General features: G+C 47.1%; 1 protein-coding gene across 3 annotated transcripts in view; it reads right to left on the bottom strand.

The window, feature by feature from the left end:
- Nucleotides 1-13,402, bottom strand: part of LOC308571181 (putative protein PTGES3L) — a 32,501-nt gene that overhangs the window by 18,431 nt on the left and 668 nt on the right. Inside the window, exons 3-8 of one of the 3 annotated variants that reach the window (XM_081166686.1) lie at nt 13,135-13,201; nt 11,682-11,780; nt 10,620-10,709; nt 7,356-7,409; nt 6,839-6,868; nt 4,787-5,146 (exon numbers count right to left, since the gene is read on the bottom strand). In XM_081166686.1, the coding sequence (XP_081022812.1) occupies nt 6,857-6,868; nt 7,356-7,409; nt 10,620-10,709; nt 11,682-11,780; nt 13,135-13,201 (322 nt within the window). In that variant the 3' untranslated portion in view covers nt 4,787-5,146; nt 6,839-6,856. Of the gene's footprint in view, nt 1-26; nt 187-4,786; nt 5,147-6,838; nt 6,869-7,355; nt 7,410-10,619; nt 10,710-11,681; nt 11,781-13,134; nt 13,202-13,402 lie in introns of those variants that run through there. The other 2 variants (XM_081166687.1, XM_081166685.1) reach the window with 2 other exon arrangements.

The following is a 13,402-nucleotide window of genomic DNA, read 5'->3' as shown; positions in this document are numbered from 1 at the left end:
CCAAATCCCCTCGGTTCCTTTCACACCTGCCGGACCCAGCTGTCCCGCTGGCACTTGAACGCCATGGAGCCACCAGCAGCGTCGGACCCCAGCGACCCCGGAACACGTTGGTCGGCACCTTTAGGCTTCAGGCGCAGAGAAAGAGCAGCCGCAACGGGTCACTTCCGCCCGGCCTAAGGCGAGCGGCGAAGGACATACCTAGCCCCGAGTTCCCCTTGCGCTTAGCTGACGAAGGGAAAGGGGCGGGGCCTCGGTCTCCTCAGCCTGCCGTTTGCGCTCTTCCTTGAGGGAAAGCGGACCTCGGGGCGGGGCCTTTGCTGGTGCAGCAGAAAAAGACGCCCCCCCTACATTGGTTCAAATGGGATTGGTTTATATTTCTGTGTCAAACGAATCCCGAAGCGCCTTACTGGACAATAAAATAAACAATAGACATACCAAGAGTACAGTACAGCATAAATCCTGCATATCACAAGCAAAAGCCATTCTTTGTTTATTTCTCAAAATTTAGACACCACTTGCTCATAGCTGTCAACTTTTCCCTTTTTTAAAGGAAAATTCCCTTATTCCGAATAGGATTCCTCGCAAGAAAAGGGAAAAGTTGACAGCTATGCATTTGCTTCCTAAAAAAAGAAAAGAACCCGCAAAGCGGTTTACAAAAATATAAAACCGAGAAAAAAATCACAAACCCTATTCTACAAAACATGCAAAAGTTTGAAACCCCAAAAAGTGGGATAAAATGACCTCAGCTTTCTAAACATCTGGGCAGGCTGCTTGTCCAAACAATAATGTTTTACGATCTATAAAAACTATTAGCAAAACAGCAACTGTCGGTTTTTTGGCAACCGCAGAATAACAGAAAATGTGCATTTTCCAGGCCAATGTAGGAGAGTGTTTGGTAGTTGTTAAAATGTTCCATCTGGAGGTACAGAGCAGGGAAGGCCCTTACATGTCTGTGAAAAGGGATTTTCCTCAGCTATTGCTATTCAAGATGTTCAAACCTTTTCTCACAGAGCTGGCCCACCCATGAGGGAAGATGAGGCAATTGCCTCAGGCAACAGGATCCATAGAGGCAGTAGATCCCAATGTAGGATCTTTATTCCCCTTCCCCCTTGTTCTGATGTAGATCTTCATTCGCCCCTATTTCCCTGGCTGGGAGGAGGGGGCGCCATTTTGTTGTTGTTCACCTCAGGTGCCAAAATATATTGGGCCAGCCCTGCTCTCTCACCATCACCACACAGTACACACACATACACATCCCATGGGCAAACCTTTGATCGAGTGGGGGGGGATTATTACAGTTGCCGCTGCTCCTTGCAATGGGAAGGCGTGGGGAGGGGGAGCGCCAGTGCTAATTTGCGCATGCTAATTAACAGCGTGGCTAAAATTTTCATTCTTTTGGAAGGAAGCAGGTCTGGAAAAAGGGGGGTCATTGCTGTACAAAGCAGTGTGATCTGAAATTGGTCAGCTGCTGCTGCGAATGAGTGGAGGGATTTGGCGCAAGCAGGACTGCAAAGCGTTTTGTAACGTGAAAACTAAAAGCAGGAGGGAAAAAACCCCATATTTGGGCAGTTCTTTTATCAGGCCAATCAAATTAGCGTGCAAGCATGCAAGCCATCAGGCTAAAATAGTAAACAAAGCAAGGGAGCGGAAGTGGGTTGGAAGAATATATTTGTGTGTGTGTATTTGGCTGATAGTAAAGCCATTTAGGTCATAGCTGTCAAGTGTCCCTTATTTGAAGGGACAGTCCCTTATTCAAGCGCCATGTCCTGCTGCTGTCCCTTATTGATGGATGTCCCTTAAATAATGTCCCTTAAATTTCAAAGAAAGCAGCTCCTCTCCCTCCCTCCCTGCCGGCCAGGGAGGAGGGAGGCTCCAACTGTGTTGCTTGGCTGTGTTGCTCACCCAATAAGAAGTCTAAGAACGACTGGGGGGTGGAGCTTGCATGCCTTGTGTGTGGCTAGTTAATGCAAGCTGAGGGGTTTTTTGAATGCTGGATGCCATTTTGTTGCACGTGCTGCTGCAAACTTTGCAGTGCAAAGCCAGGCCGGGGGGCCATCTTAAGTTGAGGCTGCATAGGCCTTGTGGTGCATGTGATTCAGATTCTATTCAGTTGAACCTCTGGTTACAAAGTTGGTTGGACAGTGTTCTCGGAGCTACCAGCATGAGTTTGACCAGACTGCAGGAGGACAGGAAGACTGGAGTGCCTGGAACAGGTGAGGCTGCAGGTCTCTTATTTTGGCTGCTGGTCCCTTCTTTTCAAGGCTGCTGGTCCCTTATTTTCAAATCTGTTGACAGCTATGATTTAGGTCTACATCTGGCACGAGTCTGAAGCTGGTTTGGAGGGGAAGTTAGCAGATGTTCAAAGGAGGCTCTGCAGGTTTCAGGTTGCACCAGGGCTTACCGGGGAGTTAGAAGCCGGTTGGGAAGAAGAAACATAATGCATTTGTAACAGCTGTTTTTTTGTACATTCATTGCTAGGCGTTGCATGTTTCTTCTTCCCGATAAGCCTTGGCTTTAGCACTAGCCAAATATTATTTTTCTGTCCCTCCCCCTTGCTTTTATTTTCAACCTTTAGCCTGATGAAGAGAACTCAAAGGCTCTGTGCACTATTTTGTAATGTTTTGGTGAGCCTAATCAAGATACAGATTTTGGAGATTTTGTAATATGGAAGATGCCTTAACAATAATATTTCTGTGCTTGATGAAAAACATGATTTTGCTAATGTGTAGCTATTGTTTAAATTAAAGGGAGGGCAGAAGGGTAGAGTAGACTTGATTTTTCCAAACCCACCCCAGGACAGCATACTGCCGATCTGTTGAGGCGTAGCCCACCTGGCAAGATCTCTCTCTCTCTCTCTTTTTGTTCTTGATCTGCGTGATCACATTTAGAAACCCATTTTAAATCAAAAGACTCTCCTTAAGATGATGATCAGCTATTCAGTTCAGTGACCAAACTGTTGCTTGGAGACTCATGGTTCCCTCAAGGAATAAATATTACCAGCTAGCAGGAAGGATCCCTAGTGCTGGTAGCTACAGTGGCTTCAGGTTTCTAAAGCTTTGGGTTAACCACACAATGGGCCTCCTATGAAATTCTGGACAGAATATAAAGTACTTCTTTGATCAATCTCGTAGTTAAAACTATGGAACTCCGCAGGAGACAATGATGGCCACCAACTTAAGCAACTTTAAAAGAGGATAAGAAGTTCGTCCATGGCTTCTACCAATGGTGGAAGCTATATTCTGCCTTCATGGTCAGAGGCAGTCATGCTTCTGAACGCCAGTTGCTGGACACTGCTTGAGGGGAGACTGCTGTTGAGCTCAGCTCCTGCTGGCAGGTTTCCCACAACCTGGTTGTGGTTGGGCACTGTGAGAACAAGATGCTGATCTAGAGGAGCCATTGGCCTGGTTCTTACATGGTCTTTTGAAGCAGATTGCCAGTGCAATCCTGCATAGAACTACAGTGGTACCTTGGGTTACAGACGCTTCAGCTTACAGACTCTGCTAACCCAGAAATAGTACCTCGGGTTAAGATCTTTGCTTCACGATGAAAACAGAAATTGTGCGGCAGCAGCGGGAGGCCCCATTAGCTAAAGTGGTACCTCAGGTTAAGAACAGTTTCAGGTTAAGAACGAACCTCCAGAACGAATTAAGTTCTTAACTTGAGGTACCACTGTACTTACAATTAAGCCCCATTATAGTTCAAATGGCACTTACCTCCAGGTCAGTGGGCATACATACAGTGGGCCTTGTTAAGTTATTAGCTGCTTCATTTCCCCAAGGCCATGTTTAGTGAACTCTTGCAAACTTTGGGCGTGTCATGCTAACTGCAAACCTCATTAACTTTCAAATATTACAGTCCTTGCATTTAATGAACAGGTACTTTTGAGCTAGTCGGTGTCATTCTACCTGAATAGGCACCTGATCCCTCCTTTTTGGACTGCATAATATATTTTAATATTGTTTTTCATAGTGGATCATGCTTTGCTTTTATGGAACAGCATACTTCCATCTTTCGTATGGTGCATAAGAAGTAACCTGGTGGGGAGGGACAAGAGCATGGGCAGACAATCTGACCTGAAACCCAATTCTTCCATAGTGAATTTGCAATCCTAACCCCATTCAAGCCCTACCTGAATTCAATTAGGTTTACTTCTAAGTAGACATGGTTAGGCTTGTGTTGTAGGTTCCATGCTTTTTGTATGTATGCCTACCCCATTTTGCCCACATTTACCAAACTGACAACATGAAATAAGCCTTGGAAATTTGATATGACAGGAATGCTTTCTTTACCTCCCTCTCTTGGCAGCTTGGTAGACCTACTCTGAGTTTAGCAGTGCTTGGTTTATGCTTGTTTCTGGTGGCTGAGATTATAGTTGGAAGGATCTAGGCTCAAGTGTTGGGAGACTTGGGCCCTCCAGGCATCCTTGGACTCCAAAACCCATCACCCCTGTCCACTGGCCACATTTGCTGGGGTTGATGGGAGTTGTAGTTCAGCAACATCTGGCAGGCCAAAGGTTCCCCACATTCCATCTAACTTATATTTTTAATCCTTATCTGCAGTCAGGAATTCTGCAGCCACAGTAACCTAGATTTACAGGGAGGAAGAACAAATCAAACGTAGCCTTTCCTATCTGAGGGTGTCAGTGAAGCAATTGGCATCTTTTGAGCTTCTTTGCTAGTGTACCTGGTCAAGCATGTTGGATCTCTCCTTCGCAGCCCAGCAACACTCAAGACTAAACAAAAACCATTCTCTCCGCTGCAGCAATGGGTGACGGCCAACAAAAAGCTCAAAACTGTTACCAGTGTTTATTGGCAGAGATTTGAATAGCTTTGAACCTATATATACAACATGTTTAAGGAACAATAAGCTCTACAGAGAGAAGCTAGGGACATGAAAAAGGGATGGAGGGAGCTGTAGGTCAGAGAGGCTGGAGAGAAAAGCAGAAGCAAGGAGGTGTGGTATTGCCCATCTATTGATGAGATTCTTGGAGGAGAGAGTCCCAGTCTACGGTTTGCAGCCATCATGCAATCTCTTGGAGCAAAAGTGAAAAGAATGAAAATCCCGGGGGAATCAGAGTCCATCAATTCAACTTGCTCCACGACTTTGTCTCTCGCCTACTTGTTCAATCCCAGCATTGCTTTTGTACCTGGTGGTAGTGGGGAGAATAATCATAGAATTCACAACGTCTCACAAATGGGATGAAGGCAAAGAAGGGATGAGGAATTGTGCATCACAGCAACTAGCAGGCTCTTCAGACCCACCTCCACTTTCAGATGTTCAGGGCTCAAGGCCGGTGGGTCAAGGGCTGGCACATTCTTGGGTGCCTGCCCAGGCCCACTGCCAGCCTACAGCTGTGTTCCTCTTCCTCCCTGACCTGTTGGCGTGCTCCCTTGCCCTCCCCCAAGGCATAGCTTAAGAAAGGAGCAGAAGGCTATACTTGTCTTGTTCTCTCCTTCTGGGCTGTGGAGTGAGGACAGTGACAGGTAGGAGGAGGTCCACTGAGGGTGGTGGGCCCACCAAAGATCTTTAGGTCATAGGGCTCCATAAAGCTTGGGAACAGACATTGTCAGAGCTGGGTGGAGATTCTTTTGACTGTAAAATGGTAAAGGTAAGGTAAAGGACCCCTGGACAGTTAAGTCCAGTCAAAGGCGACTATGGGGTTGCGGCACTCATCTCGCTTTCAGGCCAAGGGAGCTGGCGTTTGTCCACAGCTTTCTGGGTCATGTGGCCAGCAGGACTAAACCACTTCTGGCGCAACGGAACACCATGACGGAAACGCCATTTACCTTCCCACCACAGCGGTACCTATTTATCTACTTGCACTGGTGTGCTTTTGAATTGCTAGGTTGGCAAGAGCTGGGACAGAGCAATGGGAGCTCACCCCATTGTGGGGATTCCCACAGCAGAGCAAAGGATTCTTTGTTAGTATTCTGGCTGGAGATTTCGAATCTAGTAGCAGTATCATACTGCTTTTAACAGTCATGGCTTCCACCAAAGAATCATGGGAAGTGTAGCTGGTTAGGGCCGCTGAGAGTTGTTAGGAGACCCCTGTTCACCTCACAGAGTGACAATTCCCAGAGTTCCCTGGGAAGAGGGTTGTAACCACTCTTGGGAATTGCAACCCTGCGAGAATCAAGGTCTCCTAGCGACTCCCAACACCCTTTAAAGATAAAAAGGTAAAGGACCCCTGACAGTATGTCCAGTCGCGAACGACTCTAGGTTTGCAGCGCTCATCTCATTTTACTGGCCGAGGGAGCCAATGTTTGTCCGCAGACAGTTATCAGGGTCACGTGGCCAGCATGACATGCTCTGGCGAAACCAGAGCAGCACACAGAAACACTGTTTACCTTCCCACTGGATCAGTACCTATTTATCTACTTGCACTTTGACGTGCTTTCGAACTGCTAGGTGGGCAGGAGCTGGGACCGAGCAACGGGAGTTCACCCTGTCACGGGGATTCAAACTGCCAACCTTTGATTGGCAAGCCCTAGGCTCAGTGGTTTAGACCACAGCGCCACCTGTGTAATTATAGTTACAAACTACAATTCCCAGGATTCTTTGGGGGAAGCTGTATGATACTGATTTAAATTATAGCGCAGATGGGGCCTGCCCCTGAGATTCTGCCCTGACAGTTTAAGATTGGCCTGGAAGCTCAAAGAAAACTGCAGCGGTCTGACATTCTTTTGCAATAGCTATTTCAGAGTTGCCAAGGATAGTTCGCTTGTCTGCTTCCATGCCCCAACCCCTTAGGCAACACCCCCCTCTCCCCTTTTTAGGTCCCACCAGCTGCTTGTCTGCCCACCCCTTCAGACATGGAGAGGGATGCCTTGATGATTACCTTTGAGTCTTGCGCTTTTCAGATGTCATCCTAGGAAAGATCAGGACAGACAGGTAAAGATCAGTATCTTTGGAGCCCAAAGCATATCCCATCTGAAATATACTCAGAGTCGCAAAGTGATTTCATGCTCTTTATTCAGCTCATAGTGGTGAGGAGGAATGAATCGAAGTCCCCTCACAGTATCTGCTTTATATACATTATTTACACAATGGGCTGCACATGATTGGCTAATTCCGGAATTCTACTGTAAGCCAATCAGGTTGTGGATTCACTTCTATCTGGAGCAGGATTGGGTGGTTCCTGCCAACCAATCATACTGCTGCATTGTTCTAGGACCAAACAGACTGCTGCAGTTTGGATCCTATTCAACACAGTACATAACACCATCCCAAGCTTGTAGATGTGGTACAGTCTGGCAAAGGCAGCCAGTCTGCCGTGGACCTGACAGAGCTGAAAGGGGTTATGGATCCGAACCGCATGGCTCTCACTTGCCTGTCATTCTCCCCTAAATACTTACATCAAGGTCATCCATGGCAGGAGGGGGGCCTTTCTTGGTGACCTTCTGCATGAGCTGGACGGAGAGAGAAGAGGAAAGTTGAGGACTTCAGCACCGATTTCTGAGAACAAGAAGATTTGCATCTTCTTCTCCTTCCTCCACAGTGGCGCACCTCAGCCGCCCTGAGCCCGGTCTCGGCCGGGGAGGGCGGGATACAAGTAAAAGTGTTGTTTTATTATTTATTTTTAATTAATGAATGTTAGAAAAATGTTGGAATGAAGTTACATGGCTTTAGTAGAAAGGTTATAAGGAATTAAGTATAAATAGATTAATAGAGTACTAAAGGGAAAAATAAGGTTAGAATGTGTTAAGATAACTATAGGATAGAAAACAAAGGAAGATGGAAAGGAATTGCTGAAACAATTAATAGAAGTGGAATACAAAAAGGGAGGTGTGAGGAGGTCGTTGAAATAAGTGAATGAAAGATAAAATATTGAAACTGTTTGATGTGTTTAAAACTGTTTTTGTTTTGTTTTGTTAGTTTAATGTGTTAGTGTTATATATTGTTTTTGTATTGTATTTTTTGTGTGTGTAGTGTTTAAATTGTTGGAAAAGTAATAAATATTATTTAAAAAAAGATTTTATTATTTATTTTAAAATTTCTATACCGCTTTATATTTTTAATAACAATCTCAAAGCGGTTTACAGCATATTCAGTCAATAAATCAATAAAACAATAGCCGGGCAACGTTACTCCAGCCTCAGGAGGAGCCCCTTTTGTAGGGCTGGGTGAGTGTGGGCCCAGCGCCCTAGGCCAGGTGGAAAGGGCCTTGCAGAGAGTGGCCTCCACGCCTCACAACTGGGCAATGATCCTCCAGCCTCATGAGGAGCCTCTTCAGTAGAGCTGTTGAGCAGTGGGGAATGGCTTGGCTTTGTGCTCTGGGCTTATTCACCCCTCTGTTGGCATGTTGTTGTATCATCATCATCATCATCATTATGTTTTAATGAAGAGGCAAAATGAAAGCTTGAAAGTACTTCCCCAATGGCTGATTAAATCTTGGAAACCAAGAGTTGTGTTGGTATGGTTTCTGCTGGTTTGAAAGTGGAGCTTAAGGGCATAAGAAAAGCCTTGCCAAAGGTCCATCTAATTCAGTATATTTTTCTTACAATGGCCAACCAGGTGCCTGTGGAAAGCCCACAAGCATAGTTCAATGCCTTTTATAGCTCCTCTTTCTGTAACAGATAATGCCTGCAGACTGTCAAACTGTATGTACATGATAAGCCAGGTGATAGAAAACATTTTGTGCCATGGAATTTTTTTAATGCAATTTATCCAGCCTTTGTGCCCCTCCCTCAGCCTGCCTCTGAGCAATTACCATATTTTGCGCCCCATAAGACGCTCCAGCCCATAAGACGCACCTAGTGTTTTTTTTTGGGGGGGGGAATAAAGAAAAAAAATTTTATTTCCCCCCCAGGTGCGGGGCTGGAAGAACCAGGTCGGAGAACAGTGGGAAGGCACGCTCTGCCTCCCCGCTGTCCCCCGAGCTTGTGGGGCTGACGATGGGGAGAAGTGCACCAGTCCCGCGACGGCAGGCAGCTCTGTGCCGCCATCCCGAGCGGGGCGGGACTTAGCGCCCCGCTCGGGATGGCGGCGCAGAGCTGCGCTGGTCCCAGGAGCGCAGGCAGCTCTGCAGGGCCACCGGGAGCGGGGCGGAGCTTCTCCCCCGGCTCCCGGTGGCCGGGCAGACCTGCGCTGGTCCCAGGACCGCAGGCAGCTCTGCAGGACCACCGGGAGCGGGGCGGAGCTTCTCCCCCGGCTCCCGGTGGCCGGGCAGAGCTGCGCTGGTCCCAGGACCGCAGGCAGCTCTGCAGGGCCACCGGGAGCGGGGCGGAGCTTCTCCCCCGGCTCCCGGTGGCCGGGCAGAGCTGCGCTGGTCCCAGGACCGCAGGCAGCTCTGCGCGGCCCCCGGGAGCGGGGTCGGAGCTTCTCCCCCGGCTCCCGGTGGCCGCGCAGAGCTGCGCTGGTCCCGGGATTGCAGGCAGCTCTGCGCAACCCTCGGAGCCGGTCTCCCGAGGGTTGCGCAGAGCTTCCTGAAGCCTGGAGAGCGAGAGGGGTCGGTACGCACTGACCCCCCTCGCTCTCCAGGCTTCAGCGAAAGCCTGCATTCGCCCCATAAGACGCAGGCACATTTCCCCTTCATTTTTGGAGGGGGAAAAGTGCGTCTTATGGGGCGAAAAATACGGTAATGTGAGGACAAATAAGCATTGCGAAACATTTCACTCCCTGAGAAGGAACTGCTGTATGTGATGCCTAACAATAATAATAATAATTTATTATTTATACCCCGCCCATCTGGCTGGGTTTCCCCAGCCACTCTGGGCGACTTCCAACAAAATATTGAAATACAATAGTCTTTTAAACATTAAAAGCTTCCCTAAACAGGGCTGCCTTCGGATGTCTTCTAAAAGCCTACGTAATTGTTACATAATTGTAATGGCAGGAGGTGCATTGGCTATAAAATTGCCAGCTGTTAAGTTGCGGGTGAACATATCAGACGACCCATCGATTCTTCAAACAGCTCTTGTTTATTCACAGGCCAGAACAGAACTGAATTGAAGGGTTCAGTCGGCCTGCTTATATAGAGCTCCACTACAACGCAACAGTAACCATTTTCTGTAACTATCCAATCACTGAACGTCACTTTCAATCCCTTATTTGCATAACTATCTACAGTATCCCCCTGCTGGCCCAGGGTGAGAACTTCAGTACATAACACCAGCCACATTAACTGCGCTTTGCAGTCCACATCACAGGCTGCCTGGGTGAAAGGGTCTTGCTATTCCTGCTGTCGTTGCTGGTCAAGGAATCTAGACTTGCCACTGCCCTGCCGCTTGCCCCCTGGGGAAACCCAATCTTTACCACTAAATTGGACAAACCAGGTTTTCTCCGGATTGACATTTGCCCTGCATTGCAGTGGGTTGGACTAGATGACCCTGGGGTCCCTTCCAACTCTACAGTTCTATGAATCTAATTTTATCACGAAAGATCAAGTTTTCGTGGGGCAAGGACAAAACTGCTCAGACTTGTGCTTTCTAGGCACGTGACAAAAGTGGGAGAGCCCTAAAATCACAGGACACACAGTCAGCCACTATTGTCTCCTCAGGGTATAGGGCAGTATATAAAATCAATAAATAATAATAATAATCCTATAAGCCGCACCACTGCTGATCTGATTTGAAGACAGCTCAAGACTCTGCCTTGGTCCCATAGCTGGACAGACTCACCTCCGCATAGTGCTCAACCATGGCTGCCTCCACTTCCTCGTCTCCTTCCCAGTCGCGCCAGTTATCGAAGTCCACTGAGAGCCATGCTGGCTGCAAGTAAGATGAAGATTCACAGATTAACCCAGACTCCCTGCTTCTGCTTCTTCGCCTGGCTGGAGGAGAAGCTTTGGGGGAACAGCTGGTCACTGAGCCAATCTGACTTCTGGATTTTATCCCTTTTCAACAACAAGACAGAATTGGCCCCTGCTAGAGTATTTTGTCCCCAGCTATTTCTTTTTCCAGGGACGTGGGTGGCACTGTGGGTTAAACCACAGAGCCTAGGGCTTGCCGATCAGAAGGTCGGAGGTTCGAATCCCGTGACAGGGTGAGCTCCCGTTGCTCAGTCCCTGCTCCTGCCCACCTAGCAGTTCAAAAGCACACCAGCGCAAGTAGATAAATAGGTCCCGCTCTGGCGGGAAGGTAAACGGCGTTTCTGTGCGCTGCTCTGGTTCGCCAGAAGCGGCTTAGTCATGCTGGCCACATGACCTGGAAGCTGTACGCCGGCTCCCTCGGCCAATAAAGCGAGATGAGCGTTGCAACCCTAGAGTCGTCCATGACTGGACCTAACGGTCAGGGGTCTCTTTACCTTTATTTCTTTTTCCAATGTTTCGATAACATAATAGGATAGGGCCAGATAGCAGCCACAGCTGAAAATTCTGGTTTTTCTGACCACTTTCCAGCAACTCAATATCTAACTGATTGGGGGTGGCTGTTATGGGAATCCCTATTAACCAAAAGCTCACTCTGTGTGTGTGTGTGTGTGTGTGTGTGTGTGTGTGTGTGTGTGTTTCCACAAACCCTTTTCAGCATGTGGCAAATGCAACTCAGACTTACTGAGTTCCCTTCTTGAGCTCAGAGAATAGATAGCACTGCACCAAAGATTTCACTCAAAAAAAAGACACCCCAAGTGAGTGCTTTGCAGGGGGTTGGACTACATGATCCTTGTAGCCCCTTCCAACTCTACAGTGTTATGATCTATGACCTCAGCTTTGTATGGAAAAGAGAACAAGCCACGGGCCCTACCTTAAAGTCCTCCTTGGTGAGACGTGGCCAAGCCACTTTCTCCTTCCACTTGCGTGCAAAGAGGGTGATGGACCTGCCCGACCGCTTGTTCTGGGAATCCTGAAAGTGATCATGTTGGGAGAGAAATATCAGGCGGCCCAAGAGGCTAATCTGAACCAAAACCAAGCTTGGGAGAAAGTTCTGTACATTTTATGAATCAATGAGGGCTGAGACCAGGTGCACTGGTCTGCAGCAATGAATAGATTATGGGTTTTGGAAACACATATTCCATTTTTTCACGCAATTCCAGGTCAACCAGCAACCAAAATAAGCAGGTAATTAGAACTGATTGCCTTAATCAATTATCTTCATATGAGCCCGATCCCTCCAAGCCAGAATAACTAACAGTCAGAATCTAGGGTGGGGCTACTCAATAGCATGTTCAGTTCTCTGTGGTTGTGGACATTTGCAACATGCAGATTTTCCCAGCAGCCACCCTGCCACCACTGACTTAATCATGGACACCAATAAAGAATTGTTAATAATTGGACAAACAGATCAAAAATTAACTGAAGAATGGGATTGTGTGAAGGAGTACATGAAAAAAAAAACATTGTTCCGGGACAAATATATCGATATGCAATGAATAAAGTTCACAGGGTAGAAATATTGAGGAAACGGATGGAAGTGGAACAAAAACAATGTAATATTAATAACACAATGAATAAAAGAAGTTTAAGGGAAGGGGGTCAAACATGGGTGGAGGGAATTCTATGTTTTTATGTATTTTTGGGTGTGTTCTTTTAATTTTTTTTCTTTTGTGTAATTTGTTATTTTTCTTTTTTTCTTGTGGTATTTGTTTGGTTTTTGTTACTGCAATTCAATAAAGTTAAATAATCTTTTTTAAAAAAATAATAACCCTTGGGGATACAAAGTGTGGCTATTCCACAATAACTGCCCAGTGCGGAAGCATCTCAGTTTGTTGCCACCGCACACGCTACAAATAGGCAGGCAAAGAATGAATGAAGTTGATAGGTACGCACGTTCTGTGAAATGTAAGGAAGAAGCCATGTGCCAACCTCTCTGTTGCCTCCACTTGCTGGCAGCCTCTAAAATTTGGAAGCTGAAGTGAGGGGAAGGTCCTGCACAGCTTTTTGGACCTTGCCCTTGATAGAGCTAAAGCAGTGGCAGCAGAAACTGCTCCCCGGACAACTCAGCCCTTGGTCATTTTTCAAAAGCATGCACCATTTAGTCTCTGTGCAGAAGCAGCCACTTTTAATTGGTGGCAGAAGTGCCAAAGTCAGCCAGGCAGGGGCTCTATGTATCTACCAGTTGGACGAGACAAAACTTTGCATTATTGTTCATTCTGCTAGTGAAGAGTTCCGTGGCAAGGAGTAAAGGTTGAGGGCAGTTTTGCCCCTGGCAGTTGCAGCGCACTCCTTCCAAAATGGCACACCCTTGTTTTCCTGCTCACCTTAGAATTAACCCGGGCATAAAAGGTAATCTCGTTGTACAACTCCACACCATCTGCGTTCTTGCAGCTGTGGAAAGACAAAAAGATTACGGTGGGGTTCCTGAGGAGCTACGAAAAACAACTTCTGAATAACGTCCTGTGTGATTTTATCAGTGATGAAGCTGCAACCATGATTAATCAGCGCTGCAGTTGCCCCAAAAAGAAGTCAAAGGCCAAGTCTTTGCGGCAACTGATTGCACAAAATTTGCTCACAGCTAGACTTTTGAAA

This window comes from Podarcis bocagei, assembly GCF_964188305.1.
Source record: "Podarcis bocagei genome assembly, chromosome: 13".
NCBI lineage: Eukaryota > Metazoa > Chordata > Lepidosauria > Squamata > Lacertidae > Podarcis > Podarcis bocagei.
Note: the sequence above shows the minus strand (reverse complement) of the source record. Positions and strands in the feature narration are given on the sequence as shown.